The 23632-nt window shown below is 41.0% G+C and overlaps 1 protein-coding gene across 2 annotated transcripts in view; it reads left to right on the top strand.

Moving 5' to 3' along the window:
• The window catches only part of adam12b (ADAM metallopeptidase domain 12b), a 74562-nt gene that overhangs the window by 28512 nt on the left and 22418 nt on the right, over positions 1-23632 (top strand). For both annotated transcript variants that reach the window (XM_071480347.1, XM_071480346.1), the window contains exons 4-11: positions 4370-4448; positions 6756-6832; positions 7593-7782; positions 9465-9530; positions 10336-10407; positions 10882-11051; positions 11743-11827; positions 14623-14771. In XM_071480347.1, the coding sequence (XP_071336448.1) occupies positions 4370-4448; positions 6756-6832; positions 7593-7782; positions 9465-9530; positions 10336-10407; positions 10882-11051; positions 11743-11827; positions 14623-14771 (888 nt within the window). The remainder of the gene's footprint in view (positions 1-4369; positions 4449-6755; positions 6833-7592; positions 7783-9464; positions 9531-10335; positions 10408-10881; positions 11052-11742; positions 11828-14622; positions 14772-23632) is intronic.

Below are 23632 nucleotides of genomic sequence, written 5' to 3'. Positions count from 1 at the left end.
GTTCGTGTTTACTGCTAAAAAAGCTAATTTTAGAAGGCTAACATGCTAAACTAAGCAGGGTACAGCTAACGATGACTTTTATGATGGTTTTGTCTGCTGATTATTTATCTTCAGCGATTAGCCGATGAAAGCTTACACAAAAATTGTCATAAAACGCTCATCACAACTTTGCAGAGCTGAACCGGATGTCTTCAAGTGATATATTTAAAAAAAGCAAGAAATTATCTAATTTGAGAGGCATTGTAAATAATTGGCATTGTTTCACAATCGATTATCAGTTATCAAAATAATTGCAGACAAACCAATCGTTTCAGCTGTTATACTAAGACATATTAGCATTTAGCTCAAAGCCTGTCTGTGCTTAAGTACCTGCTGAACATTGGCATGTTAGCATTGCCACTGTGGGCATGTTAACACCCTGATGTTAGCATTACGCTCAAAGCACTGCTGTGCTAAATACATTCCCAGGGACCTGCTAGCATGACTTGATAGCTTAAATGTCAGTGACACAACCCAGTAGAAAACATAGTAAGGACAAAAATATATGGGACAGCCTGCTACCAAACTGATAATATAGTTAAAGTGATAAAATAGACACCACTAAAGAACAGTTCATGGTGTGACTTGCTGCGACTTGAGAACAACAAGTGTACATCTTTTACAAAGCCAGGGGAGTAGAGTGAAGGAAGGCACTCCTTTAATTCTGCAGTTCAAGGGATTTTTCCTTTTTTGCTCCCTGCACTCCTCCCACCCTCATCTCTGCTGCTCCCTGGTTTTCTCTGGCTTTGCTGGCTTTGTACACACCAGCGCACTCGCCACAGCCAAGCCTAAGCTGAAGGGACACTGAGCTGTATGTAAATCAATTTGGAACGCAGCCGCATGTGGAAATAGAATTAGACTTGTCAACCACACCTCTTTAGTTCCTCCTCTCTTCTTCATCTCTCTCTCTCTCCTTCTGTAGTAGTGTGCTGTTTTGCGAGTTAAGCATACAGTGCCATAAGTAGCAGCTATAGGAAGGCTTAGGGTTAGGCTTGTGGGGGAGAGGGGATTAAAAGAAATCACTGAAGTTAGCAGTCTTCAAAGGAAGCTGAGAGACTGCAAGAGGAGCCACATTTCTCTCAAATGGTTTCATGCTCAAGGGGCTTTGTGTAATGGTGAATTATTACATGAGGCATGGAGTCACATATATGCAAATGAGGCTCAACCCTTAAAATTTGCACCGAACATTGTACTCTCTGGATGACGGAGAAAAGGATGATATTAAAAACAGCGATCCAGCAAGTTCCAGCTACATCGATTACGCTCTTGTAGCGAGTCCGTGGCCGATGGGTTTGATTTGTTCTTTTCAAGTAAAACTCATCAAAACATGTTTGGTTCAGCAACAACAACGGTTGTGACTGCCAAAATTTCAGACATGACAGAAAATCATATCTGAAAAAGATGGAGGATTTTTTAAAATGTTATTCTGCTGTGCTCTTGTCATTGACATTCATTGACTGTGCATAGAATATAGTGTACAGAGAGATAGAAAGGATGTCTTCACCTGAGACATGAGGGATTAGAGGTTGAAAGTTTGACAAAAAATGATAAAGAGCAGCTGTTGCCACAACATAATGAGTATTTTGCTTTAACACATTTTCCAAATACTAAATCTTACCCCCACTTATGTAGGTGTATAAGCGTGGACAACATACTAGCCTCTAAAGGAAAGTGTCAAGAACTGCTCCTGTGGCTTTTAGAAACAATCAGTAATTCATGCAGTAAATTAATTTTCAGAGAAATTAAATTCATTCTGAAGAGCAGGCTGTATGATGCTGGATATAAGAGATGGTAGATTACCTTTTAAGACAAATAACAGCATTTTCTGCCTCACTGGGGTACTATTAAAAAGCTCCTCATTCATCACAATTAACCTGTGCGACTATTAGTGAATCGTTAATTAGATGTTAGACTGTGTCTAATGAATCGCAACACACACTCAGGAGCACTGATTCAATGGTTATTGACTCAAGCAATTATAGGAGATTTATACAACATCTTCGGTAAAGGAAAATGTAAAGTTTTTTCAATCAGAAAAGTAAATTGGCAAAGACACATACTGTCAGTTCACAGGGCACGTCTCAAAACAAGCTTCAACTTATTCTGCAGTTGGACTTGTGGAATAAATCAACATCCTCCTCATGTGGAGTGAAGGCGTTGTTTAAAAGTAATTTTGCACATCCATCAGGAACTCTGCATTTCTGTTCCATTCATGCATTTCAACACCTGTCTCTCATCACATACTTGGGGAGAAACTCAAAGCAGCACCCTGAGAGGTCACACTGGGTTTCTGGTGACAACTGTGGTGATTTTCAGACCAATTCTCATCTGCCACTTCCCATCTAAAATGCATTTCATTGGCTGCATGTTCCTCTTGACAAAATTATGGATGGAGGTCGCTAAGAAAAGAGTTATAATAATCACGCAAGTATTCTGGGATCCAGAGAGAAACTGCACCCTCACACTGCTCCGCTACTGCAGTTAGGTGGAAAAACACATCTCAGGTGCAGTAAGGACGACATTCTCTATCTGTGCTCAATCAAAATGTCAAATTCATACCTTTTTTTGTGAATACACATACGCTCAGGAGAGTTAAAGGGCTGTATTGAGTCCAGAAGCTGAGATTTATTTCTCCATGCAGGGCATCTGATCATCAGCAGAGTCATTTTCAGATGCATAAGACGCACAATCCCACACCACACTCCGCAGACACACCGTTAACATTCATGGCCTCATAAACTCTGTGTACTCCTGCCAAGGAGTTGATTACAGGCAGACTCTTATCATGTAAAACCCGCAGCTTTTAATACAGTGTGTGTCGTAGTATCAGGAGCCATGCTGCCCTAAGCTGGCTTTCCCCAAGCATGCCACCAAAATGTAGCACAGGAATTAACGACTGACATGACATAAATCCCGTCTTTACTGCAAACACAACCTTTATCAGAGCTTTTTGAATTCAACAAAAACACCATAGTGTGCAGTGTGGGTGTTTTTGGGAAGCAGCTGTTTATCACAGTCACTTTTTTAAACACTGCATTAAGTATATGGATGGTATAAGAATATAGTATATGAATTTTATATAATATATTTTGGGATTTTTCCATTAAGAACACACTAACCTCTGATGTGTCATCCATTTTTAATGAGACATACCGGCCTCTTTAAAGTGATTACTGGCCGCTGGCTTATCAGATTCGGTTTAGAGCGTGCTAATGGCATGATAAGGCACATTAAAGAGATAATAAGTATTTAATGAAGTTAAATGTGGTCAGGCTTGGGCTACAGAGGATTGATCCTTTTTTAAACAGGTCATAAAAAATGAACTTTAAATGTTCAGATAAGATGTTAAATGAAAAAGTACATTATTGGCTTAATATACTCTCAACTAATTCTGGTTTTTGGTACATGTAAGCTGTGTGGGATGGCACAGCATTGTGGGATATGAAGGATTCCCACTGTGATTTGGACAAACACAGCGTTCCAGTTTCTGAATCCTGCCCACCTCCTCTTCTGTTTTTGTGAATCCCTCGTTTTTTGTTTTTTGTTTTTTTTGCAGAAAAAAGTCTTTTTGTTTTGTCATGGCAGTTGTGCACTTAGCATCCTGACCTGAGGTGATTATTTTGCTTAACATTCACCTCTAGACACATGTGTATGCAGTGTCTGTGGTGCAGTAGATGGTTGTACTTTACACACAAATCTTGTTTTAATTGTCACCTTTCTGCTTTTCTCACTTGCTGTTATCTTCTCACTTGCCTCAGACCTCTCTTTCACGCACATGCACACACACACACACACACACTTATTCACACACATCTTGAGATCGTCCTGCCTGATGTCAGTTTGATTATGCAGCTGCAAAAGATGGGTGTTCATACTGCTCCTTTGCCAGTACTTGGGGTGGGGCTCACTGTGTCCATCTGTTTGTGGCCCAAGGAGGAAAATGCACACACACGCTGACACACAGTTTAAAGTATGTCTACAGATGCGCACACATTTGCACAGAAACCCATGTGCACACGATATAATTACCCCAGCAGGGATTCGTGCTGAATGCCAGGGGACTCAAGGACCCGTGCAAATCATCTAATAAATTCACAAAAAGTCAATTCAAGCCTCAGAATGCTAAGCACTTCCACTACTATCGACTCTAATGCCACAAATCCTTACAAGCAAGACTGGGGGGAAATAAAAAGTGTCAAGCTTTCTTAGTGGTCTTAAAATGCAGACTTTTTAAAAAATCAATTCAGAGTCAGAGCAATGAAAAAATATCTGAGTGTCTGATGTGTCCGTTTCTTTTTTTTTTTTTTTTTTTTTTTTTTTGTTCTCTTAGGGGACTTTTTGCGAGCCATTACACTGAGACACATTACCGGGAGGATGGAAGTGCAGTCACCGGAGCTCACAACTTCACGGTATGGTGGCACAAGAGTGCTTTTGACATTTATGGTCAAGTTGATGTGCAGTGGTGCACTGCAGTCACACTGTAAAAACTGACCCTGACCCGTTTTGTTTTGCTTTTTTTCTTACAGAGGATCAGTATTGCAAATGATAATCTTCAGTGTATTTTGTGCATTAGCTAAAAATCTAAATTAGGATTTGAAATTAGCGCTTAATTGTAATGATTTGTTCAGTCACCACAGTGTGACCCAGTGTCTATGTGAAAGCTCCTGGCTGTAGCTGAGCAGGACGTCTTTCCTGTGGCCTACTTGATGATAAGCTGTTTAATGCTGGCTGTTTCTAAGCCAACATTGCCATCAGGATTTCATTATGGAATCCCCTTTTAGCAGCTGATCTATTCCTGACTACTTGTGTTTTTTTTGTTTTTGTTTTTGTTTTTTCTATGTGTTCACTAGCAACAGTCTGTTAAAGCAAAGTGCCAGCTACTCTTTTGAAAATGAAAAAGATTGGTTCATATTAAATTTGTTGCACTTATCACTGAGGTACTTGAATTGTTGAATTCAGTTTATGAAAATTGATTTTTCATTCCATGTTGAAGGTATTTTCAGTTCAAGTTGGGTAGAAATACAGTTTTTATTCCATGACAACAGGTAGGCCTTTTGCAGCAGCCCATGTAGAGGAGGGATAAAATCTGTGGGGTTGCAGGAACCTGTGATTTATGACTTTAAAAAGCGTCCTCTCATTCAGTAATGTTCACTAATTTGGCAACAGCTGACAATTCGGTTTCCCGCAAAGCTGTGCAGACAGTGTTTCTCGCTACTCTCGCCTTTAATTGTGAGTGGGAGGATATTCCGAGCATTGCATCAGGCTGTCAAACAGAAATACTGTATTGTCTTCAGTGAGCCTCACACAGCTGCACACTTTCAGCACCTGTTGTCACTGAGCTCAGAAATCAGCCATGTGTTCATCATGGATCATTGGAAAGACATGTACTGTAAATAAACTCTCCTCTAACATACAAACTAACACCGGTGAAGCGAACCTAAGCAGGAACTGTAAATCAAGAGATAAACTCTCTAACAAGCAGTGGCTGTGTGGTGGGTCAGTTATTACAAACTCATGTGCAGCCAAACATTGTTCAAACCCACAGAACTCTAGATGTCAGTGCAAGGTTTCTCAAAAAACTTTTCTGGCTGAATTTTAGGGAAACTGGAATCTTGGGTTTAAATATTTCACTCGAATTAAACATCATATATCTTCAATGCAGAGTTGGAGCAAGCTGATACAGAACATATACCATACTGTCACACAGTGTAAAATAAGGTGATTTTTCCAGACGTATACACACTTAATAGGAAATAAAAGGGGCAGACTAGATGTTAATGGGCTTTAAGCGGGATTTATTCCATCTCTGCTCTGCTTTTTTGTGGCTCTGGGAAATCTTCTAAAAATGAGCTTTAGCTACTGTAAAAGTCACAGACACACTGAGGCTAACTGAGACCGACAATCACTGCCTGATGTTTTCTTTTTATGAAAGGTGAAATAATCTAGGTCAACCATAGCCTAAGCACAGAGCCTTTGTAGCTGCTCTATTTTTACACTTAATTTAATGAATCTTGATTCCATCACCACCTGGCTCAGTAACTCGTTCTTGTCAAACAGAAGTCGCTTGAAATTACTGTTTTTGTTGTTTTTTCCAAAAAACAAAATCTCACCCCAAAGTGTTGCCTCCTCCAGTTCAATATTGGGGATGAGAAATGTTCAGCGATGTGACAAATGACAGTTGATTTAAGAGGACTGGAGTGCTGCGCGACAGTAAATGGAGGTCTGTATTCCCTGTTAACAAGAGTCATTTCCTCTGCTCAGACAGCGGTGCTTTCACTGTGTCTGAGGAGCCTTAAATGTCCCCTTTTCCTTTTTACTAGACCGCCCTGGTGGAATAATGAAGGAAAAACAATTACCATATTACTGTCACCCCCTATCCGTGTCAGTTTTTCTCCCTTCAACTATGTAGGTTGCATTCATTTAAAAAAGCCTGTTTGCATGTAGAGAGAGAGGGGAAATACTGCTCCACAGAGCATGCTAATTTAAATGAACACAACCTGAGCACAGCATCAGCACAGATCCACTGTATCTTGTCCTGTTTTGCTCTTTTGATGTCAGGTAAGAACTACTGCTACAGGAAATGTGACAAGAAGAGGAGGAAAAAAAAAAAAACATAATACATTTTAATTAAATTATCCAGTGGGTAAAGTGTTCTTTGAATGCAACATTTTCTCCAATATGTAAAGTATTTTTTTCATTCATACAATCTCTTTTAGAATAACTGCTATTACCATGGGGAAGTGCAGGCGCATCCGGGCTCTGATGTCACCCTCAGCATCTGCTCAGGCCTTCGGTGAGAACCACAACCAATCATTTTGTATTCGAGCAGCATCTCAACGCTGCCCTTTAAGTGCTATTTGCCACAGCAATGTTTATATTTACTTAAGTCACTCTGCACAGCAGCCCGTCGCTCTTAAGCCCCTTAAGCGTGCTGTCAGTAAGTTTGTGTTTGACTCGCGGGGATAGAAAATGTCACACCTCGTTGTCTTTGTCCTCCGAGGCATCCAGTAAATATCTGCACTCACTCTGACAGTAGTAGACACCTCGCTGTTGCTAATGACCAAGCAGAAGTGTTAGATATGAGAACTGGGCATCAGTCAAGTCTTAAGACGCACAGTGTCATTGTCTGCTTAATTAAACAGCAGGGAAACAATTTTGGAAACATAAAATGTTTAGTTTACCATGATGACTTTTTTTTTTACTATTGCAATAAAAGTAAATGACAAAAATCATTAAAGTTATTAACAATTTGCAGGCTAAATATTCCTGATCTGAAATTGGAGATGTGGTCATTTGGGACTGTGAAAGAGCTTTTGTGCACAAAGCCATTAGGAGTTTTAACCCTAACAAGACTGGTGTTTAGAAGCTCAGGTGTGGCCCCTCTGCCAAGATAAAGAATAATGTTTTAAAGTTTCAACTGGCTTCAGTAAAAGTGGGCTACCTCAGTTATCACATATTCCATTAGAGAGAGCTGCATTCAGTCAGATTCTGCATCTGAGAGATTGGTAATACTTTGAAGCTTTGTTTTCAAACATCCACCGCTGTCTCTGCAGAGGCTTCATCGCACTTGAAAACAAGACATTCATCATTGAGCCGGTGTCGGGCCAAGACACCGATTCCCACTTCATCTACCGAGTTGAAGAACTCACACTGACCCCAGGAGCCTGCGGCCATGGCTTCAACATGTCTTCTATCGCTCCTGAAAACCACATCAAAAGCCCCTTCCAATCCTTCCACACGAGGGTGAGATTATTATTATTATTATGCTGTTTTCATGGCAAAGCTTGTATTAGAGCCTTTGGATATCTATATAATCATCAATTTAATTTTTTTTTTTTGTTGTATTTAATTGATTTCAAAGGGTAAGACCAACACTCACTTGGTGAAAGATAAATGGGCTTGTGACCAAAGATCAGCAGACTGGCAGGCAGACTAGTCTGGATAAGTTCCCTGAGGGTGTTGCCTTGGGCTTGACACTCATTTTATCTGCGCTCAGAGCCCAACGTTGAGGGCCCATGCAGAAGGGTTGGCTGCTGATTTGCATGGAGCAGGTGCAGGATCCATCTGCCCCTATTCCCAAGCATTAAAAACTCCATTAGAGTCAGGAAGTGAAACTTGCCGACATACAGTACTTAATGACCCCTGAGCGATATAAGGGCTTTGGGATTTTACAAGATCAGTTCCTTAATGGAAGGGATACTTGAGTAAAAAGATCACTGAATATGTTCTGTTATGTATGATCTGCTTTTGTGAGATGCCCTTACTTTTCTAAATTATACAATGCTCCACGTGACATGAGAGAAAATTGCTGGAGGCTTAGTTGCAAAAAATAGTTTTAGAATAGTTTGACATTTTGGGAAACTTGGTTATTTACTTTCTTGCCAAGAGTGAAGTGAAGCGATCGACTCTCGTATGTATATGCTGAATACGAAGCTACAGCTAGCAGTTGATTAGCTTACCTTAGCATGAAGGCTGAAAACAGGGAAACAGCTAGCCTGACTCTGTCCAAAGGTAACAAAATTTGCCTAGCAACACCTCTAATGCTCACTATTGAACACGTTACATCCAGAGTCACTGCACCCAGCTACAATATAGTCCAGCACATCACTTGATTTTGTATGGATTGAGTAAACAAGATACATCATGTTAATTCGCTTTAGTGGTACTGGTAGATGGACTTGGTCACCTTTGGCCAGAGCCAGGCTAGCTGTTTCCTCTTCCTTACTGTCTTTATGCTAATGATTGAAAGTGTTTGAATTCATATATTTTGTGCAAAAATAGAAATTGAAGTTCATTTGAAATATATTTTTTCTGGTCATAAATGAATTGGGTATAAATAGGGTTAGTTAAAAGGGTATGTAGAACTGTGCCTCCCACCGTAAATAAGTCTCTGTCTCTATCACTCAGATTATGCAATATATTGTTCTGCTGTGTTAAAGAAGGCAAGAGACCACAGTCTGACATCACTGTAACACTGGAGCACAATTCTCAGGCCTCTCTCTGTTTTTAATTGCTGTCTGTGAGCTTCATTATAACTTAACAGTTCTCATTATAAAAATTCTTAGTGCTGTAACAGTAATTAACCTTGATCCATGTCTTAAAATATCCTGTGTTGGATCATTGAATTTGAGGGAATAGAGCCTGGAAAGTCCTTTAAAAGTCCTTAAATTTAATGTTTAAAAAGGCATGTAAGCCTATTGATTTTCTTATAGAACTATCAGCAAGAAAACAAGTTTTTTTTTTTTTTTTAAGTACTGCAGGTTTCACCTCAAGGCTACATTTGTACATCAGTTGTGTGTTTGTGAGTTGCTTGTTTTAAAATATAAAGAAGACAGATCTTTACGAGGATCAAGTGGATAAAAGTATAATTTTTTTAGCATGTCACAGTACATTTCTAACCTGCAGCATCTCTGTTTTTACTTCAGCATAAAAGGCATGCTCAGAAGACAACCAAATATGTTGAGCTGATCATTGTTGCGGACAACAGAGAGGTAATGTACCTGCCTTTCTTCCATTCACAAATGATGTTCTTTTTTTGACAACAAACAACACTCAGCAACTCTTCATACAGCAAGAAAAAAAAAGCAGGGTAAGCTGTAGTAACAGTAGAGCAAGTCCCACTGGAGCTGCAGAATTAGGTCAGTGTGCAGCAAGCAGTGTGGTCTGGTGGTGGCGGCTCCGTTTTGAGAGGAAGTGCTGAACGATTCCCCAGCGGAGCAGACAGGAAACAGGAAAAAGCCGTGTGGATAGAGAGGAGTCTCCCGTAAGCGCTGACATGCTCATTGTGGGGTTTCCTCCTGGCAGCTAATGCCACTGACCTCAATGGAGAGAAAGGAAATTAAAACAAAAGAAAAGGAATAAGGGATCAAGTGGTTTGTGAGGCTCAGATTTAAAGTCCAGCACCAACACAGGTGGATGCAGAGTAGGGTGGAAATAGAAGGTCTGACTTTGCTGCGGTTTGGATCCGTGGCTTCACAGGCTCTCAGACCTGCCAATATACCTGCTCCCTGCGGCCGTGCCATTCGTCTCTCTAACACTGGGAGATTTTTCTAGATCCAGATGGTCACAGCTTGACAGCCTGCCTGACACACAGTAAAACGTATTGCCTGTGAATATTGTAAACATCTCATTCATACAAAATACTGCCTTTGCGGGTGTTCTGTGTTGATTCATGCTCTTTAGCTCTGAAAATGGCTGTAAACACAGTGCCATTTATGTCTTCATGCAAAACAAATACTGTGGGTGTAAATGTTTTTTGCAATTTCTACCACTGATTACATGTCATTTTGTTTGCAGTTTCAGAAACAGGGGAAGGACGTGGACAAGGTGAAACAGAGACTGGCAGAGATAGCCAATTATGTGGACAAGGTAAAACATTCTCTCCCCCTTTGCACAGGAGGGATAAATCACATTTTTAAAATAGAAATATTGCTGGCAGCGGAGATTAATGGGATGACTGTGTGATATATTAATGTCCCACTAAAACAGCTGCTTTTAGTCTGTCTAAAACCTCTGCCAGAGCTGTGGATCTGTAGCTAGAAGATAGAGTAGGCAGATGGATTTACTTAAGGGAAGCATGAATCGAGATGTGGAAAAGACATGCTGTGATCATGTGAAAAACATGAATAAGAAACGCTCTCACTGATGAACACAGGATAGGCTATTCAGGGATGCTGTAATGAAATGTAATGCAATTCAGTGAATTCAATAACCGAAGGTAAAAGGCTACAAAAGTGTCTCCAATATTTGATTTGGAGGTGTTTTTATCATTCATGTAATCTAAGCTTTATAAAAACCCCTGGCCTTTTTATCCACACTGCTTATCAAGACGCTCCCCTTCAGTTCTACAGAGCCCTGAACATCCGGGTGGCCCTGGTTGGTCTTGAGGTGTGGAGTGACTCTGATAAATGTCCCGTCACCCAGGATCCCTTCACCACCTTGCACGAGTTCCTAGACTGGAGGAAAGTCAAGCTGCTGCCCCAGAAACCTCACGACAATGCTCAGCTCATAAGGTGGAAATTTAATTTAACAGAATAAAGGGAGCCCAGAAGTGAAAAATTAAATGTTCATTTTGGTACAAGAAAACAGATCCTTGCAGGGCTGTGCTAGAGATTGTACATGTCTCAGCCCATTAGCTACGAAGTTGCTCATAGTTTACATTAGTGTTAACCATTTTTCCATTTTCCATTGATTTTGTGTGTAAATTAGCCCACACAGATTTAAGCATCTTGTTTCTGTACATTTATTTTCATAGGATGCTGATGTTATCTAAAAATATACTGTGTTTTTCACCAGTGTTCCACTGTATCAAACCAAACATTTGACACACATAAAAAAAGAATACATCTGAGTTTATTTGCACATCCATAATGCAAATTTTCTTGTTTATGTTGTAGGCCTGCCTTCAAAAATAAGATGTGGCTATGTACATTTTTGCACATGCGATGGTCTTTGGTTGAGGTGATGAAACCTCTCCTCACCTGCCTTGTAAACAGCAGTGAAAATAATATTTTTGAATTTAGAGAGTATCATTGTTTTAAAACTATTGTATTTCCAAACAAAGTCAATACGCTGCATCTTAACATGGTGGGAAATTAACCTAAGACTTACAAAAGCTTTGGTAAACCACCAGGTAACAGAAAAAATCCAGTATGACATTTTTAATCTCCTCTCTGCATTACTTCTGTCCTCTGTCCTTTGCAGCGGGGTTTACTTCCAGGGCACCACCATTGGCATGGCGCCCATCATGAGCATGTGCACAGCTGAGCAGTCTGGAGGCATTGTCATGGTGAGTATAAAACCCTCTCGCTGCTCCCACCATGCCCCCGCCTTCCTCTTCCTCCGCGTGGCTCGATTGTATCAGTGTGGACAATGTCCACTGGACATTGTTCAGATTCAGCTAACACAGGCTAACAAAGGCGTTTACACACAGGTGTGACAGGAAGTCATGCTTTTAAGCATCATGATATTTGCACTGGAGCTCCCTCAACAGTCATCCCCTCATCATTGCCGCAAAGTGCCCAAAGGAATATGTAAAATATACTCTCAGAAGGGTTGTAGTGCAGATACAAATACCCTTGTAAGGACATTTGAAGTCATTCAATCAGGCTTCTCTGTGACATCTCTTAAAGGGTTGGTTGGGGCACAGGGCTAAATCAAAGGCCACAGCGTTTAAACAAAACCACATTTTTATGAGATGTGATAAATTGTTTATGCTAGCTCTCACAGAGCGCACATTTGAATCAAAATGCATTTTTTACACACAACTGCGCACCGCCCCTTGGTACATTAAATTATTACACATAGTAAATTAGCTGCCTGTTGGGCTCCTCTGCCTGCTGTAGCACTTGACATCCATGCAAAATCGCAAAGTGGTTATCTGCCCAATGCTGTTACATCCCAGCCCAGATGTGTACCCCCCATTAATAGATATGTTTTCTGCAGGCCGTGGCTGCGATGAGGCTGCTCCAGATGTTTGTTGTCCTCATTACTTACAGATGGCAGAAGATTTGGACCGAGATTAAAGGGACATTTAACCAGTTAGAGGGCAGCCAGATGAGAAGAGAGCCATTTCTCAAACCATACACTGCTATGTGTTGATCAACCTAAAAAATGTTCTTTGAGTTTATACGTCAAAATGTTATTTATTTTTTTCAACTAAGCTCCCATGGGTTTTTATATGTTGGGTTTAAACTGTGACAGCGAACAATACCCACTTTTTTGTATGGTATTATTGTCTGGGAGTTATTTTCTCACATGGCTGAAAGTGATATCAAAAAGACTATCAGAGCATTTCTTGGTTGGAACCAACACTATCAAATTCTCACCATCACAATAATGGCTTATAGCTGCTTCAAAGTAATGACTGTGGCTTCTTAGAGTTTCATCCATTTCTGCTGACTCTGATATTACACTTTTTTGTGAGGAAGCACCCAACTATGAATTACACACACACACACACACACACACACTCACACATACACACATATACACACACGGGCACGCACAGAGACACACACTGATGAAATATGACAGAAGCAGATGAAAGTTTTCCCATCCTCCTCTCTAAAAGGCGGGGTGCAGCTCCCCATGATGCTCCTCTGTAATCAGAGAAGAAAATAGTTCAGCTCGCCCCCAACTTTCCCAACTTTGACATATGACCTCGCCCTCAAAGGAAGCAAGTCATCGTCTCGTACGTGCACATTCAAAAACCACAGTAAGATAAACAGGAGCCACTTGAGGGGCCTCTTTCTCAGTGGTTGTGAGATTTGAAATGCTGAAACATGCACATTAGTCAGAGTTTGCATGCAAGCAGGGGTTTTTTTTCCTTTTGGAGGTTATTTTATATTGATCACCCTTATTCCATATGTTACCACACTGCCATCATTTTGAAGTAATTATCTGTCTCAAAACTAGAACATGCTCCTCTGGTGGTCATTTGCAGAGGGTTTTCTGTGGCTGTTTTTTTTTTTTTTTGTTAATGTTTAGGCTTCTCTTTGTGCCTCTTCAATCTACTTTCGGGTTACATCTAACACCCTCCTCCATGTAGATTTGCAGATATGTTAACACACATCTTCAGAGAGCCATAATAATAATTCCATCATAAGTAATTCTTTCAAACAAACATGCAATGAATGTGGAAATTTTACTGGGCAAATTATATGATATCAGAGGAATAGTCAGACATATTAGAAAATTTGCTTAAAAGTTGCTGGTAGGTGGATTTAGTTACCTTTGGACTGAACCAGGCGTATTGTTTCCCCTTGTTTGTATTCTTTATGCTAAGCTAAGCTAACCAGCTGCTGGTGTATATGCATCACACTTGACATTGATATCTGCTAGAAAGTGTATTTCCCAAATATTCCTTTAATGTCACAATATTATGAAGATATTTTTCTGATATTAATGTGGGAAATGGAGAAAAAAGAATCACACATTAAATTATGACACAATATAATCATATTGTCACACGATGATTTCATCTGAAGATGACAGATTGCTGTCATTGTGTCATTCATCCCTGTTTGTCTCTTTTCTAGTGCCACTTTCATATATACTACACTGATTTCATTTTCCAGAGCCCCCCCCAGTCTCTGTATCCCTCTCAGCATGTCTGTCTAGAAAACTAGGTGAGACTTCCACCTCTCTCTCGTCCTTCTCCATCTCTGTCTGCCTTGTGCAGGGCAGTTGTCTCGCTTATCAATGCAGTAGCGAGTCATACAGCGGTAGGTTTATGGAGCTGCCTGCAGTAGCTGTTTCCCTTGGCAGCGGGCATGATTGGGTCTGCAGGGGTAATGGAATGGCAGATGAATTCAGGCCTCCATGAGGAGAATGAGTAATTGAAGAAGGATGAGGGGGGGCCCAGCTTGGACAGTTACTGAACTGTTTCGGGAATCTGCAGCTTAAAAACTCTCCTCTTTGAACTTTGTGTTGTCAGTCTTCTTTCTTTGTGCACTTCACCTTGGTTAGTTTTTCACTCAAAGCTTGCTCGGGTGACTTTGATCAGACTTACAATATACAGGATTACACATGGTGAGCATGTTCTGAAGTTGTGGGTTGCCCTTTTTTCCCCCCCTACTGTAGGATCACTCTGAGAACCCACTGGGTGCAGCCGTGACTTTGGCACATGAACTGGGACACAATTTTGGCATGAACCACGACACCCCAGAGCGCGGCTGTGGCTGCAGGATGACCGTTGATCGAGGGGGCTGCATCATGACCCCCTCCACAGGGTGAGATTCTGGTGTTCTTCTCCCGACAAACATCATGCACAAGCTTTATGGTTAGAACATAAGGAGAATGTGACACAAATATGCTACTGTTTATGCTACTGAACTGGTTGAGGCAGGTGTCATTTGCAGAAAGATTCAAATTAAATGTCCACTGAACCACACTGTCATTGCAACAATTATGGTTTTTTTTTTTTTTTTAGCATTTCATCACTATATTTCATGTATTTAAAATCCAGTTTGAGGCTGAGCATTAGCACAGATGAAGGTTTAAAACTGACTGACTTTAGGCTGTTTCTCTCTTCGGTGGGCCTTAATTTAGAGCCATTAAACAATTACCCTTTAAAAGCCTTGTTTTACACAGCTACAGGATTTAAATGTTTATCTGCTTAACTTCTCTGAATAAATTAGTGACTTCTTCTGCACCTGAAGAGTCATAAAAGATAAAGTAAGCTCCACTAGTTGCTAGGTTTAGATCATTTTCATCTGTACATGACGCTCCATTGTTTATGTGTTGATGTATGAGAGAGGGCTCAAGCACACACATGCAAGAGAGAGACACACACACACACAGTCACAGACACAGACACACAAAATCACACACATTGGCCTGCGAATAAAGCAGCTGCTCTAGCATTCTGCTCGTGTTGCCTGGGTCGCTGAGATAACGGTGCTGCTGCAAGTGATGGACTCTGTGACTGTTAGTAAACACACAAGCAGATAAGGCGAACCCAGGGCACAAGAGCAGATTTCACCCTTGGTCTGGTGCCAGTCTGGTTTGTCTGAGGTTGTGGATAAATTCCACAACGCTGTTAAGAAGACAGAGAAAAAAAGGCTGAAAGATACAGTTACTATTGTTATTGAAATATTTTGTTGAGTTTTTAAAATACAAAGAAAGATTCAGCTCACACAGACACACAAACAACCACCTCAGCCTACATCTCTCCTACAGATTAATATATCAATGCATATTAATGTGGATTTGTCCAGTTTTGATAACAGCAGGAAAGGTTTGCAAATCTTATAAAGCTTTCTGGGTCAGCCAAGAGTAGTGGCATGTACAGTATGCTTGTAGTATGTTGGAGTTTGAGGTGTCTACGTTGCTTGGTCAGCTCTTGAGTGAATCATGAGTGAAAGACACAGGAAGAAAACTGTTAAATAGGTGACGAACAAACAGAAGAGTAGAATGTAGAAAAAGGTAAATACAGCTGTTTGCAGTACAGCGGCCTAATTAAAATTACACATTATAACTTGTGGAAAGATTTTCCAGGCCCTAGTTGCGGTTATTATCATCAAGAACAGACATTAAAAGCAGATAAAAAGATGTTTTCAGTGATGCAGGGACACAGTGGAAGAAAACAACAGATGGTTTTGTGAGCACATCCTTCAACATGCCACAAGATCTGCTGAAAAATACATGAATATATAACTTTGCTGTGTTCCAGAACTGTCCCAGAAAAACTTGAATGACCTTCTACTGTACAAATAGAGAGAGGGTATGGGGGGGGGGGCAGCTCAGAGGCTCAGAAACTGTGTTTGTTTGTACAGCCACTGGCAACAGTGAGCTCATCCTGCTGTTCTCATTCTACAACATTTGTTCCAGAGAGAGAAAAAAAATGCATAATGCACACAGAGCACCACTGGATGTATGCAGTGTAGTTTTTAAATATGCACTCAGTGTACTGATGTGATGCCTTTGCTTTAGTGCGTCAGCGGGCAAAGATATCTAACGTTGTCATGCAGAGAGTTTAGAAAAATGAATATCTGATCTAAATGGGTTAGAATGAGTCACGGTGTTATCGAATTCTTAGTAACAGAATAGGTTAATGAAGCACAGACGCTCCTTCTCAGCACTGTCTGCTACAAAATTATGAGATTAGACACATTAATAGTTGAGAGAGGTGATCAGTGACCTTTCATTCTGAAACTCGCCCCTCTGTTTGCTAAGTAAAGAGTGCAGGATAAATCCATACACTGTGTTCGCTGACATTTTGTCTGGCAATTTTGTGTTGATACACTGACTCAAAGTATCAATATTTCCCTATTTAATTATTAATATTCTAATAGTGCATTGAGCATTGTTCATTGCAGTCTGTGTGTTTGTACTCAGTAAAGATGCATACAACGTTTAATGGGGTTTGATTGATTTTTGTAAGCAGATTTTTATGTCAGCTGGGACTGGCTCCAGCCCCCGTGACCCTCTAAGGATAAGCAATATGGCTAATGAATGAATGATTTTTATAATGGTGTTGATCAGTCAAACGATCTCAGTTACTGCAGCAAAACATACTGGAAAATTAGGTACGTTATTATTAGGTGCAGTCTGGTGCAGTCCAGTGCAACAGGCCTCTAATTAGTTGATCAGATTTTTTTTTTATTGATTCTGTCAGGATGTCTGTTGATTCACATGAGAGAAATCTTTAGAGCTGCCTTTCTTGATATTTTTTTCTACTATTCTTTTTACAGCACCTTTCAGCAACAAGGTAATTCAACATCTTTTACATGAGGCATAAAGGGCATTAAGATAAGACTCAACGAATATATAACAGTGTAGTTATTATCACCAAGAATTATCACCCAACTCAGTGTTGCATTTTAGTGTCTTCCAGTTCACCGCTTTCATCAAGCCTGTTTTTTCCAGATGCAGGCAGCTGTTTACAGCTGTGATACAGCCACTGTACGCTACATGGCCAGGAACAAATGACAAGCACAGTTAGCAACTAGGTGGTGAACACGTTTAAGAGCCAGACATTTTCCTCAGGAGACGGTGGAGACTAAACACAGAGCTGAAAAGGAGAATGAATATTGAAATTATATTCAGCAGGTGAACAGAAACTTGACTCCAAATAAATTCTAATGTTGCTCTTTGTTAATAAGACATTGGCCATCATGGTGTGTTAACAGCTGCATCCATGTTCTTAGATGAACTTCCTTTGTTTTGTTTTGATTTATTTTATTTATTTTTTTATATATCAAGGGTGAGAGATCAACGGTGTTGTCTAGACAGTGTTGTTGTTTAGATTATATCAGTTGAGCTGCATTAGGCTTTGAGCCGCAGAGCTCATAGTCTGAAGTTTGTCATGAGAAACATTTTCCCAGAGTTTCTCAGCAGGTAGAAAGGGAAAAATTACCAAGTTACCCAAGTTTTATTTTATTTTTTTTCATTTTCTTTCCTTTTTATATTACCAACCTCCCTTGAACATCAGCACAGATGCCTTCAGAATGTCAAACACATCGTTGCAAAGCGGTGTAGCTCATTTGACTGTGTGTTTGGGATACTCTTAGCTTAGACTCGCTAATGGAGGAGAGGACAGGCTGCATCTAAATGATGTGATTATCAGTGACGCTGCCAGCTGCAATCAGGGCCAGGGCAACAAAGAGAGATCCGCAGAGAGGTGCTTTATGCCTGGATAGACAGGCGGAGCGAGGAAGCAGTGGTTTTATTTGCCTTTTATCTCCCTCAGTGGCAAAGCAGGAGAGGAAACACAAGAGAGGTAGAGGTGAGAGGGAGAGACAAACAGCAGAAAGATGACAGTGAAGGAATTATTTAGGTACACATGGACAACTATGACAGGCGTACGAGGCTGGCCACAGGAGATTTGTGTCATAACAATGAGTGGAAATTTGAGGGACAAGGGAAAGGAACAGAGTTCACATGGACATTGTGAAGTGGAGATGTCTTTTAGAAGTTGAGCTGAGAGTTGCATCATACAAACATGGGGAGAAAGCTCAAAAGTGTGACTATGTGTGACTGGGAAGAAAGGTGAAGCACAGCAGGGAGCTGTGGCTCGACTTCGAGGCCAAGAGGTGAATACAGTATGAGGGAGCTTGTGACTGTTGTTACTTTCTGGTCGAGGTGACAGAGTGCAAGTGAGGTGAGGAGGTACAAAATGTCATTATCTGCTGTGGAGAGGAGGGAGAGAGCTAGTTAGGTTGCCAGTGGGTAGATGTTTAGCTTGTGTTTTGCTTTTCCTCCTGATATTTAATCACCATAGGCTCCTGCCAGTGTTGCAGCCTAACATTTGCTGAAAGGTCAGACATGTCGCTCCCGCTTAGCTAGACCTAAATGCATGTCAGTCTGTGGTGCAGCGCAGACAGCGATAGAGACAGCTTGATGTCCGTCTGAGAGCCAACAGCAGGAAGAGCCCCTCATGTGACCAGTGCCTCCGCTGTTTGCGCACCCATTTCACTCCCCATCCAGGCTGACGTCTCCTCCTCCTCTTCCTCTGATCCCACCAGCCTCACATGCTGAGATGATTAAACTGACAGGAATCATCTGCACTGCACATATGGCTTTAGATCCAGGAAAAGCTGCTTGGTGCACAGGAGACTGTATCTCTGCATCTCAGTGCACTGTCAATAAGAGCTTGGCTGAATGCTACAATATCATTTTGTAAGTTACTGTGAAAAGGCTGCCTCCTTTGCTCCCTATGGATTTCACCAGGCTTTGCTTCCCTACCATTTACAAACGAGGAGTACTACTCAACCTGTGAAGATAGCTATATAAACCTAGAGAGCTGTGGCTCTGAGTCGTGTTGTGGGAAACAGAGAATTCAGTGTTTTGACCCATACTATGGACGAAATCTAGGATATCTCAACCTCTGCTGCTTAGACCTTTTGATTTTGTTTTGTTTTTTATAATCTGTCCCCAAACTTTATGGAGATTTAGTACAAATTTCTGCAGTACACCTTTAAATCGTTGATTTTAGGCCTGTGTTTAAGCTGTGTAACAGTATGATCAGATGTTTGCTTTTATAGAAGCATCGACTGACTGTCAAGTGGGTTAAGAAAGACCAAAGCTGTTTGTCAGTAGATGTCGGTGCACTCATGTACTCGCATATAAATTGTTATAAAAACATGTTTAATTTAAAGCTTAGTGTGATATTGTGTATTCCCTGAAAGCTCAGTCTAGCTCACCCTCTACATAACTGAACAGATGGTACATTCTGACAGAGAAGGTAAAAGGCAAGTGTATAGTAGGAGAGAGATGATGGCATCCTGCTGTGAGTTTGTATCCTTCCCTTTAGAGTTTTTTTTTTTTTTCTTTTTGCATTTTTCATGGGCTTCTGATTACAGTTCTGCTTTAAGTACATTTACTCTCCATTGTATGGGAAAGCAGGAGTACAGTCATCATTGTGACATGAAAGCAGCTCAGACAGCAGATGGTAAAACCGAGTGAAGCATGTGCTGTTGACTTTCAGAGAGAAAGTCAACATGGGAGGGGTAAATATCTGTTTTTCTGTCCCATTTTACATTTTACATCCCCTATCATAGATTTCTCATACATTAGGCAAGGCCAATTCAAAAAAATCAGCAGATCAGATGTTTTCTCCTTCTGTCATATGGCAGCTACACTAACTGAGCCTAGTCTGTGAGATAGTGCCTTGCACTTTCCTCTGTCAGTGTCACAAAAGAATGAGGCTTTGTGACATTGATGAGATTCAGATCTTTAACAGTGTGTTATGGCAGTGTGAACGACATATTTGCCTTTCAACTAGTAACAGCAGCCAAAAAGGCGCTGCCTGATTAGATTTTGTGTAACTTTTGTGTGCAGCCATAACAGTTCCACCCCAGCTGACTACACCTGGAGAGGGTGCAGGGCTTTAAGCTAATATTATCCAGGGAAACCTACACTCGCTGCTCGGCTAATTTCCTGGACAGCAGAGCGGCCGTGTGGTCTCAGCTGTGATAATACACACACTCGATGTGAGTCTATTGCGGACTGAGATCGGCACATTGGAGCTGTTCCTACATTATTTAATGCTGATTTATGGTGTGTCTTTTTATAGGCTTCTTGAAAACTTCTGGTGCTGTGAACATGGTTGTTGACTTTGATCCTTTAATTTCGTAGAAATGTCTGAATTGCCTTCAAATGCTGCAGTGCTTTAACTGTAGCTGTGGTTAGAGTGAAGGTGCACCAAACTGCACACATGCCTCACGTTGATTAAAAAAACATTGTAGGGCCTGAAAACATTACTGTCAATCAGCGGCTTACCCTGAGAAATTAGGTTCTACTTGATGACTGATTTTCAGCCAATGTAAAAACAGTTTCGATGATTTCACATTTGTTTTCACTGAGTTCTTCTCACTGGTTTTTGGAAGGTGTGACTCAATTCTGACCAAAGCACATCCACACAGTGCTGATGAAGTAAATTAGCAGCACCTCTTAGCATTAACTCTTGATGGAACATAACTAAGGATGTTTTCTCCCCACTTCATCTCTGATTTTCACTTATTTGGTCATCAATATTTAATGTTAGAAAGAAACCATTTGGATTTGAAACCATGTTTTCAAGGGCTTTATATATTACAGTTCACCAACAAACCACTGTCCAGTTGAAATCCTGGACTTTTACTGCTGTGTTTTCCTGTCAAATAAATTGATTTCTGTCCTGACACCTGAAAATCACAGACATTCAGCCAATGGCACAAAAACACCTGGAAAGCACCACATTGTCATTAAAAACTGCATGGGGCAGTGGGTGACAAAGATGTCCTCACAGTATCCCTGGACGCTTGGTAACAGATGCAGTGTTACCAGGACAGAGGAGGGCATCTGTAACCCGGAGGGATGTCAGTTACAAATTAGCGGCGCAGCTCAATAATCAAAACCCTGTTCAAACACGATGACTGGCCACAGTGGACTTGAGTTAAAGGTAGATCACAGCCAACATGACTGCTTGTGGTGCCCTCTAATTTAAATTTTCAAGCACAGCGTGACCTTAGAGCCGTATGGTTAGGGCGTGTACCACATGGACTCAAATGCTCTGAGCGACAAGTCCCCAGTTTGACTCAAGGTCGGCCGGACCATTTGCTGCAAGTCATGCCCCTATTCTCTCTCCCCACATTTCCTGTCTGTCTCCACCGTCACTGTCCAGTAAAGACATAAAATACTCAAGAAGATTGACAAAAATTATCAGCACATGAATGACTGAGCACATCTTAATTACTTACTCGCAAGGAGTTGTATTTAACTGGCTTTAAATGTCATTTCAGTTATTAATGCCTTAGTTTCTCTTTATGGGAGTAAACTTTTACTAGTGTACTTCTGTATACTGTTGTTTTTGTCAAAATAAGCCTTTGGTGAAATGTGTTTTTTGTTTGTTTTTTTGTTTTTTTATCAGAATTTTTTTACACAACTTAAATTTGTAAAGCAGACTTGATGGAAGCATCGATGATAAAGCATAGTCAACTCCAGCCCACAGACAGGCCAAAAAACAATCCCCTGAGCACCTGAACAGGTGTGACCACAAATAATTATGAATATGAATATATTTACAATATATCAAAATTCTATAATATTTAACTGCATCAATGATATAAATGTCACTGTTAAAACAAAAAATGAAAGTAAGCAGAAACTAAATCAAACCACATACAAACTAAGTTGGCTCTAGTTTTATATTATGAAAGCAACGAGAGGGTTGGACAATATGTGACAGTGGTCATAGTGGGCAGATGCTAGGACAGGTTAACCCTGATGGTTTTGGTGCAGACTGTCAGTGTTTTAGTAGATGAATGTCTGCAAAAAGGAGCTAACTCTTCAAAACATATGCTCTCCTCTGCTGTTGCTTCGAACAAAGCCGTGGCTGTATGCGTACCGCTGGGGCTCAGGCCTGAATTCATGTTGATTTTAGCATACATGTATCCACTGGATGCTTCTAATACTTTCCATGTGGGTCCAATTTGGTGCAAAGAAACCTGATTTTCCTCAGTAAAGAAATCTCCAACAGACAATCGTCCCAAAGTTTACTATCAATGCCAGTTTATTGAGAACAGACTCTGTTCACTCCTCATGCACATTCCATCCGCTCATGCAGATCCTGAAACATGTCTGTGTTGTGTTATCAGTGGCAGCCCATGTTATTTACAGGGGGCTCGGCCTGCTCCGTGCCGTAGTCTGATCTGCATAGTCTGTCTATCCTTGCTTTGGTGCAGGGTCCCCATGCACAGGGCAGCAAAGCTCCTTTTCTCACTAAAAAGACTCTAACAAGTGGATTATGGGGGCAGACGAGGGCGGACGGAGACAGGTCGATTGCCTTTTGGTCAGTGAGAGATGAAAGCAGCCGACACGCAAAGGTGGACAGTCTGAGTGAAGTGGACGGAGCTGTTTCACCCAAGGGTGCCTGTTAGAAGAGGATGTTTTTCTGTGTTCCATGTTCTTGGAAAAATCTGTGTTCTTTTGGAAAAAGAAAAAAAACAAAAAACAGATTTCTTTCCCATTGAATGCCTCCACCGTTATCTCCAGTCCCCTCAGGAGGAGCTTCACTATAGTCAGCTAACAGCAGTGAAATATCCATGCAGTTGCAGCAGCCAAATCCCCCTTAGGCAAAGGCAAAGCATCACATAACCCCCCCCCCCCAACCACCTCTGTCCAACGCCAGGCTCCACAAACATATTCTATGTAATGTTGAATTTTCACAAATCTGCCCTGTCAAGCCGCAAGCTTTGCAGACAGTCTCCACGCCCCGTTGCGTTTGAAGACCTCAGTCAGTCTATCGCTGCATAAGTACGTGTATGACATGTTTCTGTCTGAAGTCGAGCTTTTCAAGCCTCCGATGCCAGCTGCTTCTCCCTATGCCACGTCTGCCAATCCTCTCCGCCAGCCATTGCTCCTTGTTACCCCATATCCTCCACATCCTCTTTTTCGAAGCTAGACCATGTCCCTCCATGACTGTGTGAGATACTCATTATATGCCCCAAAGCCTGCTTTTCTGTGTCAGTCCCTCTGTGATTCTGTTTTTGTTTGTTCTCTGGCACAGAGCGCGAGGTCGAAGATGGTTATGTTGCTGTCATACACTGAGTTTCAGTACTGCCTGTCCTGTGGCTTGTGTTTTATACTTCTAGTGTGTTTAGAGAGGTTG

Source organism: Trachinotus anak, unplaced genomic scaffold (genome assembly GCF_046630095.1).
Source record: "Trachinotus anak isolate AG129_WGS33_773 ecotype Australia unplaced genomic scaffold, CSIRO_AGI_Tana_v1 ptg000007l, whole genome shotgun sequence".
Classification (NCBI taxonomy): Eukaryota; Metazoa; Chordata; class Actinopteri; order Carangiformes; family Carangidae; genus Trachinotus; species Trachinotus anak.
This window is presented reverse-complemented; position numbering and strand designations above follow the sequence as displayed.